We start from the raw sequence: 16003 nt of genomic DNA on the forward strand, positions 1-16003 counted from the left end.
AACATGTCAAATGTTTCGGGTGGCCCATGCATGTGCGCCCCTTCCTATCTAGGATGCATCCCTAGTCATCTTGTTCTGGAACCAGCCCTGTCATGATTTTAACTGTATTATAACTGCAGCCATGCCGCATCATCTCCAGAGTCTCCACGCTACACGCGCTCGATTCCTAGTGGTTGTAAAAGGAGTTGAGAGTAGCCCGGTGGCTGAGCCAGCAGAGGGTTTACAGTGAGGACTCAGCCTCACAGATTTGAGTGCGATTATTATTATTATTATAGCTATTTTCTTTTAATTTATGCTTTTTTGTCTTAATTTTAAAGTCTTATGTTCAGTTATTTTATGCTTTATTGACAGATGTATAATGTGAGAGACAGTCAGGGAGGTGTGGGAGCAGGGATACTCAACTTTCTTTGCCTGGGGCCCACTTTTGAAAATGACAGGAGGCCATACAGGGGCCAGTTAATAAACAAACATTAATAATGTTAATTTTTCTGTAGCAGATTGTAGGTTTTTGGGTGCCAGCCGGAGTTTAGTCTGACAGTTTTTTACACTCTGCCATGAACCCACACTGTAGCATCAATCTGAACCACCAAGCAGAATGCAAACACATTATCAAAGCAATAATCAGATTCAGAAATGACCTATTTAGGGTAAAAACCCAACTTTAAGAAACAATGACTCAAATGCCTGATGCAAACAACATGCTGTTATTATTCACCACAAAAACTACAAAAATCCCCACCATGGATGCTGAAGATCAGTCACTTTATATCAACTGTAGACTACCGGTAGTTTCTCACATGATCTTGACACACACACATACACACATGTGTGTGTGTGTGTGTGTGTGTGTGTGTGTGTGTGTGTGTGTGTGTGTGTGTGTGTGTGTGTGTGTGTGTGTGTGTGAGATCCAGCCACGGGCCCTCACACACCGGGCCTATTGTCAGAGCATCAGTGCAGAGGGTTGACGTCATGCCTGTGCTAGGAGGGGAGAGGATTCTGTGCACAGAACACAACTGACTTAGCAACACAGAGGAACAACAAACCAACTTCAAAATGGTAAGAAACGTTCGTTCCCCGTTATTTTTAACATAATTTAATTTGAGATTATTTCATAGAATTTGCATATGTCTTCAGCCTATGATAATGGATATGACCTGAATGAGGGACTGAGATAAGATGAATGTTCTGTGCAGTACTGGAAAGTAACCAAGTACATTTACTCAAGTACTATCATTTTTAGCTACCGATGAGACTTTGCACTTTTCCAATACATCTCCAAATGGAAATATTTCCGTTCTTATCCCACTCCAATTCTGAACCTGAAGTCAGTTAAAATTATTGTAAAATGATGTGCATTTAGCACATATGATGGGTGTAGGAAAAATTAATTTAATATATCTAATTCCAATCACCAAACTGAAAAAGGTAACAGTAAACGCTCAACTTTTACACAATCTATAATGTACTTTTTTTTTAATCTCTCATCATCTTGAGAATCAATTATTTTACTTTTGATGGTAAATTATTGCTAATACTTTGATACTAGAATTTTTACTGAAGTAATATCCCATTAAGGTATCTCTACTTTTACTTAAATTAAACATTTGGTTCTGTGTGTCTGCAGAGTGTCAACAGTGAGAAGTTTGCTGTATATCTGCTTGGTGTCTTCGGGTTGTCCTCGGCCCTGTTTGGCCTCTCCTCTGCCACACAAGGTAGGGGTTCAGTCAGAAGCAGAAGGTCATCAGAAGTAATGGTAATAAGACCACTTCCACTTCCGTTCCTTTGTCCCACGTACGTGCAGTGTTGGGGGGTAACGCATTACAAAGTAACACCTTACTGTAGTCACATTACATTTGTCTGTAACGAGTACGTAAGGCATTACAGTCCCTAAATCCAGTTACATTACAGTTACTATTCAGACGCTTATGGCATTACTTGCATTGCATTACATAAGTTCCTCAATTATCTGCAGGATCAGGATGGAATCTGCAGGATTATGGGGAAATGAACACCAAACGTGCAGGGCGTTTTCATGCACTTGATTACGCAACAGAACAACTAGATTGGATGGGCTGGAGGATTGGATGGGCTGGAGGGACGGGAGGTGTAAGATCTTGTGTATGTCCTTATAGACCTTATTCGATAACCCCGGACGGCGCCATATTGTTGACAAACCGCAGCCGTAACATATAGCCTGGTCGAGCGTATACAGCAACAGTTATGGCTTCAAAGAGAAGTGATGAAAAAATAAGTTTGGTCGGAGGTGCGGACCCCTATTAAAAACTGACTTAGAGTAAATATAACTAATTATATTGCCAGGTATAACGTACCGGACATTGTGAATACAGTATTGGCATAGGCTACACGTCTCAGGAGCTGAAGGCTTTCAAATCCCTTGAGTCCTAATGTTATAACTATTTCATCTGTGGCAATTGGTCTGACATTTTTTCTTTTGTGCCACTAACAACATCATCATCATCATCATCAAACATTGTCCTGACAGCAAAGGTAAATTAAATAACCTTAATGTTAAATGTTTATTTGATCTGAGGCTTGCTTGAATGAGTCCAATGTTTGCTACTAACGTTAGCCTCTAGTCTCTTTCCCTTCACGTTTGTGGACAGTAGCTAACACCCGGGCTTTTATTGCTGCTATTACTACAGCCGTGTATTATTACACAGCACACTACTGCTAGCCTGGGTAAACCCAGCCTCCACTACTACAGTAGTGACTGAGAGCAGGTCTGAGAGCAGGTCACGTGGAGGCTGGGTTTACCCAGGCTACTCTACCGCTGTTGTGAAATAGCTCCTGATGCAGTAAAAACGGTATTAAATAGGCTAGTAAGTAACGTTGGCTAGCGTCCTAAGCTATGACAGCTGTCAGTCACTTTTAAACAGCGCGCTGCGGAATGTCAAGAATATGGCGGCGGTGGGCGTGCCCGTACGTGAGTGGCGTCAATCGAATAAGGTCTATTAGGATAGGGATTTGTGCTGATATATGGACATACAAGGTTTCATGTTACAGTATATTGTTAACTGGCAATTATGACTTCTGCTGAGTAACGCAAAAGTAATGTAACAAGTAGTGTAATTAATTACTTTCTCCAGGGAGTAATTAAGTAAAGTAAGGCATTACTTCATGTCATGTGCAATGTGTAATATATTACTTTTTTGATTAACAAACCCCAACACTGATTACTTGGCTGTGTGCAGATTGCACCTCTGTTATGTTCTGATTTTCAACCAGCTTTGTATGAAAATGAACAATGTTTAACTTCCCTCCATCTTGCCTGGACTGAAAGCTCCACGTTCCTTCACGGAACTTCCTGGTCCAAATGACGAGTGGTGGATTCACCACTCACCAATCAGTAACGACTTTAGCGATCAGGCGCGCCCAATCTGACTTTTGAAAATTAACCACTCTCTCATTGATGCTACGACCTGTCAGTCATTCATTTGTTCCCGACCTCAAGAGAGCAGCGGGGGCTGCGAAGTGACACAGACTCATGTAGTATGAGGAGTGCAGTGATTCAATGCAATATTTGAGTCTGGGGAGAGACTAGATCCGGTCAAATCCAAAAACACTCGGAAGAACGGCGAAATAACGTATTTTCCACCGACAAACTCCGCTGTTGCATACTTCTTGTTTAATTGTTGTTATTGAGTCTATTTCTGCAATAACTGCACTTACGGCTGTTTGTTTAAAGTCGACAAACGTGGACATTACTGCCCGAGCCGAGACCCACGGAGGCAGCCATTACTGTTTTGCCAGCTGCGTTCCTGATTGGCCGGTTACGATGTCAACTACGAGGCAGGTCCCTGATTGGCTAGTGAACTTTGTGATTTCTGAAAGCGCCTGCCCAGGGCTGCAGGCCAGATGAAACAGAAGTGAGTTCACGTGACCGGATGGTTTACCAGGCTATCATTTACAACAGTGGTTCTCAACTGTTCTAGCCTCACGACCCACATTTTTCCGTAGTCATTAAGTCGCGACCCAATTTTCCGAATTTAGCCTAACTTTGTAGCGTCATTTAGACCCCTTCGCTAACAAGCAGGCCCGGTTCTACGGGGGTGCAAAAGCACGCATTGCACCCTTATTTTAACACGTTCACTGCCAATGACGAGATATCTCGTCTTACAAAATCCAACGGTTGACTGCCAATGACGAGATATCTCGTCTTAAAAAAAAAAAAAAAAAATTTGACGGTGGGACGTGGATCAACGCCCCCCACGTCTCCTATAAAATTATTGGAGCCACCCAACGTGTAAAACCCATTCCACCGACCCACTAAGTGGCAACAGTGCCCTCCAAACTAGAAAAAGCAGAGCCAAAACGCGCGATGAAACCATTCTCATACTGTAGAATGGATTGGCGAAAACGCTTTCGCTTTCGCGCTGATTGCTGGCGGTGAGGGATTGTAAATTTGCATAATAGATTACGGGTGGAACACACTTTGAAACACGCAGCATAAATAAGACCAGAATCGCAAAAGCTTCATCAAAGCTCTCAACCGAAACCGCAAGAAACGAGCGAGCCCATCCAGACTTCCTCAAAGAGCGGCCGCCAGCAGACAGGCACAGCAGCAAAGCAGTGAGCCTGGTGACGCGAGGTTACAGCAGCAGAAACGAGCTTGTGACACGCCCGCTGCAGCCAAGAAGACACACACGGAGGGAGGAGTTTGAAGGAGAGGGGTGTTTCCTGCTGTTATGGAGGAAATTACTGTTCAAAACTATTGTTTAGATGTCTGACGTCTTACTGATGCCAAAAATGAATGGTTAAAGTGACTGTTCTATCGAATTTCACAAAAAGCCATTTATCTCAGAATAAATTTTCAGACGCTGAAACCATGCTGTATTCAACTGCTAATGCTTACATAACTACTAACTCTACAAACTAACTCTTTTAGACAGAGAAAGCACACATTCTATTAGTTCTTTTGAGATATTGTGTGTTCACAAAATCCTAACAGAAAAGAATCCTCGGCTCTTGAAAGATGAGCCAGAATCCTCAAAAAAAAAACTTGGCAGAAGCTAACTACAGTATTGAAAAACGGCTGGCAGTGAATGTGTTAATTGTCTGCATGCTCAGTTGAAAAGTAAAAAAATAAAATAAAAAATAAAAATAAATAAAAATAATAATAATAAATGCTGCAGCTGCACACTTACTGTTTAAACTTGAATTATAATTGTTGTTTTTCTTTGTTCTTTGATGTGAATTTATGGCTTTTTGGCACCTATAGGCCTAACCTTTTAAGGTTGAGATAATTGTATTATCATTATATGGTCCAAATATTTCAGTAAAGCACTTGAAACACTTTTGGGTCCCGACCCACCAGTTGAGAAACACTGATTTAGATAACTTCTTGGAACAAATGACATCATTATGACATCATTTGGACCAGGAAGTACTGTGAATGAATGGGGAGTTCTCGGTGCCGGCAAGATGGAGGGAAGTTAAACATTGTTCATTTACTACTGTTTTTGTAATAATGATACAAAGCTGGTTGAAAATGGGCAAAGTGGACGTTAAGTGCTCCTCTCCCGTTGATCAGTGGGTCTGAGCAGCAAAGTCCTTGTTTAAGTGCTGCTCTCCTGTTGATCAGTGGGTCTGAGCAGCAAAGTCCTGCTTTAAGTGCTGCTCTCCTGTTGATCAGTGGGTCTGAGCAGCAAAGTCCTGCTTTAAGTGCTCCTCTCCTGTGTTGATCAGTGGGTCTGAGCAGCAAAGTCCTGCTTTAAGTGCTGCTCTCCTGTTGATCAGTGGGTCTGAGCAGCAAAGTCCTGCTTTAAGTGCTCCTCTCCTGTGTTGATCAGTGGGTCTGAGCAGCAAAGTCCTGGTCTTCCCTTACGAGACGGACTTCAGCTTTGTGGCCCTCATCCCCCTGAAGGAGATGGAGCTGCGGGCCTTCACCCTCTGCATGCGCGTGGCCACCGAGCTGCAGGGCGAGCGGCAGATCATCCTGTTCGCCTACCGCACACCCGACTACGACGAGCTGAACGTGTGGCGCGAGAAGGACGGCCGCGTCTCCTTCTACCTCAGTGGAGACGGCGTCTTCTTCCACCTGCCGCCCATCACCACCTTCCGCACCAGCCTCTGCCTCACCTGGGAGTCCGGCACGGGGCTCGCCGCCTTCTGGGCGGACGGGCGACGCAGCACCTACCAGGTCTACAAGCCCGGGCACACCATCCGCCCGAGGGGCAGCGTCCTCCTGGGGCAGGACCCCGACAAGCACCTAGGGGACCTGGAGGCCGTGCAGAGCTTCGTAGGAGAGGTGACCGATCTCAACATGTGGGACTTTGTGCTGTCCAGGAGCTTGATCCAGGCCTGGCACTACGGACACACGATCCCCAAGGGCAACATCTTCGACTGGGGCACCATCGAGTACGAGCTGAATGGGAACGTGATGGTGGTAGACGATGACTGACTGGCCGTGGAGTCCCGTGCGGGGAGGGGCGCGAGTTTAGAGGCGTGCGTTGGACTCATACTGGTGTCTTTGTGTGATTTCTTTCTGGAGTTCTGTGTTTCTTTATGGTAGGGCCGGTCAGCTGTTCTTCTTCAAGGAGCAAAATTCCCTTTGTTGCCCTTTCTACCTGATGCTGAGATATTTTGAGTTAAGCCTACAGTGTTTGTTCCCTATAGATTTACCATTACATACATTACACCATTACATTACATAGATTTACCATTAGGAGTTTTTGCTGTGTGAAGGAACTCTTGATTACTAACAGATTAAGAACAGAATGCAGCATTGATTGGTGTTTTTATAAGTTTATTTTTCTTCTTCAGATTTTTATCGCATTTTCTTCCCAATTGTACTTGGCCAATTCCCCCTGCTGTCCTGGTCGTTGCTCCACGCTCTCTGCCGATCTGGGGAGAGTAATGTAGACTAGCACGTGCTTCCTCTGATATATGTGCAGTCGCAACCCCGCTTCTTGTGAGAATAGTGTGAATAGTGCTTCACACTATTCCCCCCAGTTCCCCTCCCCCCCTGAACAGGCGCCCCAACCGACCAGAGGAGACACTAGTGAAGCAACCAGGACTCATAACCCTTCATCCGGCTTCCCACCCGCAGACATGCAGACCAAACCGTAGGCAACAAGGGGTACAAACCTGCGACCCTCGTGTTGGTAGGCAGGCCCAAATGTGTTTTTAGGGTCTTCATTGTATATCCTTCCTAATCAATATATATTTGTGAAACCTGTGAGAAACACACAGTTTCACAATTCAGTTCTTTTAGTTCAATGGTTCCTCACTCACCAGTCAAATCTTAACGATTTAACTTGACACAGTTCTCACTTTCTGTTTTTTTTGCGCTCTTACTTGAGTTATATTAAGCCGTTTCCATTGAATGTCCCTTCAGTTTGTGTTTCTGAAAGCACATGATGTTGATGTGCCAGATGTATCCACAGGGTGGCACTCTATACTAGTCCACATCAGAGAAAAGTGCACTAAACAAAGCAGTATTATACATGCATGCATCCGTATGGTCTGGCATGGTTATGCTTATTGAGGTTATGGGGCCATGGTTATCGCTGATTGACGTGTTAGCAGCACTGTTGTTCTGTGTGCAAAGGAATTGTTATTGTGAAGATTGTGTAGGAATAGTCATGTCTAATAATTAAGACATTACAATGATACTACAATGCATGTTATCAAATGTAATCAAATCAGACTTGAAATATGAGACAACTGTAATCAACTATTACAATGCAACCATCAGTTTACAATTAATTGCCTTAGCTAAATAGATGTGTTCAGTAACTAACATGTGCTCAGTAATACTAAGTCCAATTGCCTATATGTCTCTAATAAATTAATCTTCAGTTCATTCTTCATAATAAATGTTGTAATTTTGTACCATGACATGTTTTAAAACGTTGCTGTGCATTGAAAATATGTATAAATATATTTTTTAACCACATTATGAGTGGGTAATTTATTATATCTATACTGAATGATTTAACTGCACAGAGAGACAAATAGCAATTATGATGTTTAAAAGCCATTGTCATAATGTTGCCTCTGGTTAGCAGACTCACTCATGAATTTTCCATGTTCCAACTGATGTAAGAATGCTTTTGGGTCTGAAATAAAAATCTTACCATGTGCGGAACTAAAAACGTTTGTCACTGAAGATAATATTTCTTCTTTCAAATTCTAATTGTATTAATTGAGGCATTCTGGAGAAATAATTACGATAACACTTTCTATGAGGGTCATGTGTAAAATGCATTATGAGCACATTCATAAGATATTTAAATGCATTTATAAGGCTTTATAAAACTCGTTATAAATGTTTATAATCATGCATGGCAACTTATAACAAGGTTTATAAAGTATTATAAGTGGTGCAGGTGGACATAATGTCTTATAATAAACATCAATAATATGCTATAGCTTGACTTTGTGAGCTTTAAGTAAAGTGACAGCACTAGAAGGTTATTAGCAATTGTATCATACTATAATACAGTTATGAGGACTTATGAGCCGCATTTGCTGGCTGCAAATATAGTGTAAAACAAAAAAAGATTACTTGTTTCAAACACTGTTGTCACTTTGGCATGGAGGTATAAAACATTATGGATGCTACATAACACTTTATAAACCTTGTTATGCCATGCATCATTATAAACACTTTTATAAACCCTTATAAATACATTATAATCTCTTATGATGAATGACTTTTACATATTAGTCCAACAGAGGCATAATTATGTTTTAACTTAGCCAATGTGTTATTTCTCATTGGGAATAGCTTTTTTGCCATTTCTTTTGGGAGAATTTCACCTGTTCAAATGGATGTTTTGGGGGGGGATTGTTACATAGAATAATTATCATTCTTCCGTGATTTGGAAAGCTGTTTTGTGACACTAATGTTCTTGATTAATGTGTGAAAGTCTACATTGAGTTTGACTTTTCTTCTCATGCTGTGGTGCTACATTGATTGGTGAAATATCCGTTTTCAGAAGATCGTTTTCCAACTGGTCTGAACAAAGTTGGCGCTCTGCTGCAAGTTAGGCCTACTATTTTTGCACCTCTTCTTTTTGGGCCTGTGTGGGTTCTCTTGTAATGTCGGTCCTGGTATTCCCTTGTTTCTGCACTGTGCATCGGCAAGCCATGGCCAGTAGACTTAAAATGCTGGACATGTTACATGTTACTTGTAGAAATCCACTCATATGGAATCGCTTCTAATAACGACCCCTCGAATAAGCTTGAGGTCAGATCATCACCATCCAAGTGTAACGTAATAACGCTAGAAGTTCCAGATCTGTTCTCCTCTCTCCTCCATCCTATGACCTCCGTGTAGAGAGGGGGAGAAGTTTCCACCACCCATGCAGGCTCCCTCGAGGGTAAGAAAGTGCAGCGTTCCCAATGTGTGTTTATTCCGACCAAATCACCCGTCGGCTCTCTCGCAGCAGCTAAATAGGGAGAAGGCAGGGCAAATGAGTTCTGACTGCAGGTCAGCAGCCAAATGTTCCACCTTCTTGGATGTTGGGTTGCATCAATCGCAGTGCCCACTCACTGTGTGGTAACACCTTTGTGGACCATCTGCCCAAGACTGGCATCTCAGCCCCTCTGGTTCTCTCTCTCTCTCTCTCTCTCTCTCTCTCTCTCTCTCTCTCACACACACACACACACACACACACACACACACACACACACACACACACACACACACACACACACACACACACACACACACACACACACACAAACACACACACACACACACACACACACACACACACACACACACACACACATGCACACACACACACACACACACACACACACACACACACACACACACACACACACACACACACACACACACACACACACACACACACATTATTTCCTTCTTTTTGCATCTCCTTCCAAGAGGAGTGCTAATTCTTCACACACACACACACACACACACACACACACACACACACACACCCGGCATGCCAGTCTGGCCTCCATATCTGTCATAAAGTGTACGTTTGCCTGAGTGCTTTTCATGTTTGGGGATTTTCTTTTACGCGTAGGAAGAATATACACCTACCTTACTCGCCTCTTCGAGATTTATTATTATTATTATTATTATTATTATTATTATTATTATTATTATTATTATTATTATTATTATTATTATTATTATTATTAGTATTATTAATGAAAATAAAATAAACTACTGAATCATAGTAGGTCATCTCTGAGTATTGTTTTGTGACTAACAAGGAAAACTTCCAAATAGCCTAATACACTGATATTTTGATCATCCCCCCCCCCCTTTTTTTAGCAGGTGAAATTCTACAGTCAAATCTTTCTACACCAAAGTAGTTTTGAGCATTTAAGAGCGAGACAAAAGCTGTGGCCCGGCCACTCCAGAGAGCAGCTCATTACTCCCTATGTCCTGTATTTGCATGTATTAATTATTCCCTATGTGTCCTGTATTGTGTGTAATTATTCCCTATGTGTCCTGTATTGCGTGTATTAAGTATTCCCTATGTGTCCTGTATTGCATGTATTAAGTATTCCCTATGTGTCCTGTATTTATGTGTCCTGTATTATTGCCTATGTGTCCTCTATTTATGCGTCCTGTGGTATTCCCTATGTGTCCTGTATTGCATGTATTAATTATTCCCTATGTGTCCTTGTATTTATGTGTCCTGTATTATTTCCTATGTGTCCTGTATTTATGTGTCCTGTATTATTCCCTATGTGTCCTTGTATTTATGTGTCCTGTATTATTCCCTATGTGTCTTTGTATTTATGTGTCCTGTATTATTCCCTATGTGTCCTTGTATTTATGTGTCCTGTATTATTCCCTATGTGTCCTTGTATTTATGTGTCCTGTATTATTCCCTATGTGTCCTGTATTTATGTGTCCTGTATTATTGCCTATGTGTCCTCTATTTATGTGTCCTGTGGTATTCCCTATGTGTCCTGTATTGCATGTATTAATTATTCCCTATGTGTCCTTGTATTTATGTGTCCTGTATTATTCCCTATGTGTCCTGTATTTATGTGTCCTGTATTATTCCCTATGTGTCCTGTATTTATGTGTCCTGTATTATTCCCTATGTGTCCTTGTATTTATGTGTCCTGTATTATTCCCTATGTGTCCTGTATTGCGTGTATTATCCAACTGAGTAAACAGTAGCAGGGCCCCTTGTCCCGCTCGCAGTGTGGGCCTGTAAGATCTGCATATTGGCCGGTGGTGGTGCAGGCTGTCTGAGGCACGGCGGTGCGTGTGGAGCTCAGGAGCTGGTGAGATGTTTTCCACGTGAGAGGACATAGACAGCGAGAGGGAGGGAGGGCCCCCGTGTGAGCCGGGGAGGGAGACAGAAGGAGGGCCGCTCTGGATTCCTTCGAGCAACTCCAAATAGATTTCCAGGCAAAACATATTTGCATAGGCAAGACAGTGCTACAAGCTATCTGAGTGAGCTGTGGCATGTGCGCATTGAACAGATGGAGCTTTTTTTTTAGAGCTTTCTTGCAGAAATTTCTGCCCATTAAATTGAGATCTTGGGCATCATTCAGCCTGCTTTTGTTCATCAAATAATATCACACACATGGCATCAAGATTGAATTGCTCTCCTATATCACATTTGGTGTATGGTTCCCAATAGAATAATATTAAATATTACCGAAAATGTATATAATTCAAATTGTTTTACAATACATTCATTAATTGGCTCGTGGGAATCCACATGTAAATGCATAGCAGAGATGAGTCTCATGTTTTATCACCAGTGTTGGGCAAGTTACTTTCAAAATGTAATATACTACATATTACTAGTTGCTTTCATTTAAAAGTATTAAGTTACTTTACAATATTACTGTCTGTGTAGAGTAACTCGTTACTTATTACACTACTTTTGCATTACTTTCACTGTAATAACAGCAGTAGCAGAATGACATCGCCGCTCCGGAACCATCCCGAAAAATAATTTCAGCCGTCCTTGAAGTCAGTGTAAACAATCCAAAATTCTAAATGTGATCCTTTTCCTTTGTTATTGTCATCTATAGTGGTTATTTGCATAAAAACACACAGTTTGATTAGGAAATGATTTAAATATGTGCTTTGATTTTTTTTTTTTACTCAATTTGTAACTTGAGTTACTTCACAAAGTAACTTGTATAATATTACTGAAATCCCAGTAATTGCTAAAAGTAATATATTACATGTAATATGTTATTTTTGTAATGAGTTACCCCCAACACTGTTGATCACAAAAGCATACTGCAAACATTACTATCACAGAGTACAAGTACAAACATGAATTTCCTCATGATGTACATTTTGTTCCGTTCTTGTTTAATGTAGTTTGTTTGTCTAGTTTCCCCCCCATAGCTTTAACTTATTACTCATAATATATAACGAGTGGTGGAAGAAGTACTGAAAGTCTGTACTCAAGTAGAAGTACTGTTACATTACTGAAATATTACTCAACTACAAGTACAATTGCTGGTGTTAAAAAAATACTTCAGTAAAAGTAAAACATACTCTTCTAATACTACGACTTGGAGTATTAGTTACTTTTTTACCCATCGATGTTTTTATAGCAGGCTGTCACAGGCATTCAATTGAAATTGGAGATCCATGTAGAAGATATCTACTTTCAACAAAGCACATTTATCTGATAAACGATATGAATGAAAGATCAACAATGTCAGAGTTCCTTGTTATCTGCTGGAAAAATACATGTACATCACCGCAGGGTCAGACTGTGAGTTCTCCATGGCTGTTGTTTCCAGAAGTCAATCCAATAATTTCTGTTTGCCAACCACTATGTGTCTCAAATCATTTAGCATCAGCAGCAGACAGGAAGCAAAACGTTGCTGTCGTCCGTCTCCATTTTTCTTTTTCTCCAAAATGACTCCCAAATGCTGCACTCTGGTCAGTCTGGTCACCTCTCTCCAAAGCAGAAACCTAACCTGTCTGCACTCTGGTCAGTCTGGTCACCTCTCTCCAAAGCAGAAACCTAACCTGTCTGCACTCTGGTCAGTGTGGTCACCTCTCTCCAAAGCAGAAACCTAACCTGTCTGCACTCTGGTCAGTGTGGTCACCTCTCTCCAAAGTAGAAACCTAACCTGTTTGCACTCTGGTCAGTGTGGTCACCTCTCTCCAAAGCGGAAACCTAACCTGTCATCCCTATTTCATGCTTTTCATTGGCCCATTTGCGATCAGTTGATAGCCTTTTATCTGCATTGTAAAATGCAGATGAAAAGTTTGCATGTTTGGATTTAATTAATGGATTTAATTAAATTTATTTTCAAATTGTACTCAGTAGCGAATTATGATTTTAAAAGTAGTGAAGTAGATTACATAGTGCAATCCATAGGCCTACTTAAGAGTAAAATTACAGACTTGAAAAAATTACTCTTAAAAGTACCCCAAAAAAACTAGTTGTAATTAGTTACTTCCACCAGTGCTTATAACATTGTTTTAACTTAGGCGCAGGGGCGCTTATTTCTGGTTACAATAACAGAGCAGTTTTGTATTCACGATTCCTAGGCTTGCCCGCTATGCGGGCTTGCTCGCCTGCCCTGCAGCTCGGCAGCTGCGCCGCCTTGCCCGCAGCTCGGCTGCTGCATGGCCTCGCCTGCCCCAATGGCATGCGCAGCACACAATTGCACAACTTTGCATGATGACATCAATCACTGATGACATCACAATGATGTCACAATGTCAATGACATCATCAGTGATGTCACATTTGCTCGGATGTAACCAAAAACCACAATTGCTCGAGTGACATCACTGATGATGTCACAATGCCTATGACATCATCAAGTACCTATGACATCATAAAGAAAGAAAAAAACATCGCATGGATGCATAACTGGGACGTATCCTCAGTGATGTACCCTGGGGTCATAGGATGTTTCGGGTCTCGCAACATCATACACCCTCGCCCAGGTGACCCAGCCGGGGCTGGCCAAGCCCCAACTTACGTCCCAGTAGCTACCCACGGTCAGACCTATAGGGAGGGTCGAAGGTGGTCATGTGGTCAGGGCCACTCAATCCGCTGCTCCGGAACTACTCTGCCGGGACCGGGGGAGGGAGAGGGCTCTGGTACGTAGAGGGACCGGGCTCTGTGGGTTGCCACCCGGCCGGGTTCCTCCCTCGTCTCACCAGGTCTACGACCTGTGCGCTGCACCAGACTCCCCCGCTCCAAACATCTCATTCCGAGGTGATGGTATCTTAGTGGACACCATGCAGTACCAGTACTTGGTGGTATTGCAGTCTCCACTTGCGGCTTGAATGGCCCTCCTAAAAGGCCTCTCGTGGGTTTTTGGGCTTCTTCCTCACGGAAGACGCAGGCTGGGGAGCTAACCCATACTGCTACCCGGGTGCCGTCCCTGTTCCGGCTGTCAACTGACTCTCCAGTAGTCACCAGTCTTTCCTGGTTGTCACGTAGTCTATTCCTATGAGTCACTGGCTAGGCCAATAAATAGACCCTTCTCACGGTGGCCATTTTGTGTCGAAAAGGCAGGGTAAACACAGGTGCAAGCAAAACACTAATGAGGGTTTCCAACTTCCATGATTGGAATTTGGAAACCCTCATTAGTGTTTTGCTTGCACCTGTGTTTATTCTGCCTTTTCGACACAAAATGGCCCCCGTGAAAAGGGTCTACAGAGAACAGACAGACAGAGATTGCCCACTTGTCCCTTTTGTCATCAGTGCCTATGACATCATCAGTGATGTCACAAATGCCTATGACATCATCAGTGAGACAAAAATGTAAACAGAACACAGAACAGACAGATTGTCCATTTGCCCCTTTTATAACTAGGAATCTCGCAGCTCGCAGCAGGGGCTCGGCTGCTGTGTGGCCAATGAGACCAGCATCACTGATGATGTCAGATTTATAACAGCCCTGATTATGTCATCAGTAGGATTTATGACATCACTCATGATGTCACAGTAGGATTTATTTATAACATCACTGATGATGTCACAGCAGTGGCGGCCGGCCACTAGAGGGCGCCAGGGCGCCGCCCCACCTATACCCACATGGAGGGGAAAATAAAACGTTATTATATATATATATATTTTTTTTATGAGCGAGGTGAATATTAGATAGTGAGTATATAATCTGCAATAAATATGTAGATTCATAATGATCTACATGTGGGCTACTGTTTTTGGGTAAATATTTTCTTGCACCGAATTGCCACGGACGCCGTCCGGGGACTTCCGGTTTCCACCAGTGCAGATCAGGATCTGTGTAGTTACACATGCGCTGTTCACTCTCAAAAACAAAGGGATTTGGGAGGGTTCTGGGCGCACGTATCTAGCGACCAGGTGGAGGTGGGGTCAGGTAGAGTGAGTGTTGTGACGTAGGCTAGGCTACGTAGATGGGTAGCGACGCAGTATATATAAACACTAGTAGCAGTCCCACGCCGACGGCTTTGTTGTCTTCCTGCAGCACGCGCGCGAAGCAAAGAAGTTTGTTTTCAACTGCCATAAAACACAAAAGACGTTTTGCAAGAATGGAGAAAGAAAATTCTGTGAAGTCACTCAAAACGACGCCGTTTGAGAGACGGTCTTTACAGGAGAAGCATCGAGTGAAAGAGCTTGGACCAGATCACCCTGAGCTCGCCATTAAACAACAGGCTACAGACAGAGGAAGAAAATACACTCGGGTCTTTTTCAGACGTTTCTAGTAGCTAGTAACGTCCGTTACTACTTGCTTGATTTAGGGCTAGAGTGGACGATAATTCAATAGCCTATTATTGTTGTCTTTCAGTGGAATCATCGTGATGATATGAAGTTATTTTAATAGTGACATTTTTGCTGTCTAAATTGATGATGACAAGCAAATGTTACTTAAAAACTGATCAAATGAGGTATGGCAGGAATATTATTTGAAAATATAAGGTTTGTTTGACATCACCATTCAGTTCAATGAGATGAACACTGATTTTGCATACGTGAAACATATGATATTGATATTGAGAAGAATCCTTATGATTATCATATTGATTTCAACCCCATCGTCCAGGCCTA

The 16003-nt window shown here is 42.3% G+C and overlaps 1 protein-coding gene across 1 annotated transcript; it reads left to right on the plus strand.

The window, feature by feature from the left end:
- Positions 1 to 740: 740 nt before the first annotated feature.
- Positions 741 to 6421, plus strand: LOC310775740 (C-reactive protein-like; the record flags this gene model as incomplete). The annotated part of the gene is made up of 3 exons (XM_083635881.1): positions 741 to 785; positions 1625 to 1712; positions 5811 to 6421. The coding sequence occupies 3 exons, from the start codon at positions 741 to 743 to the stop codon at positions 6419 to 6421; spliced, it is 744 nt and encodes a 247-aa protein (XP_083492007.1).
- Positions 6422 to 16003: the final 9582 nt, after the last annotated feature.

The sequence above is a fragment of the Poromitra crassiceps genome (assembly GCF_964638095.1).
Source record: "Poromitra crassiceps genome assembly, chromosome: 4".
Classification (NCBI taxonomy): Eukaryota; Metazoa; Chordata; class Actinopteri; order Beryciformes; family Melamphaidae; genus Poromitra; species Poromitra crassiceps.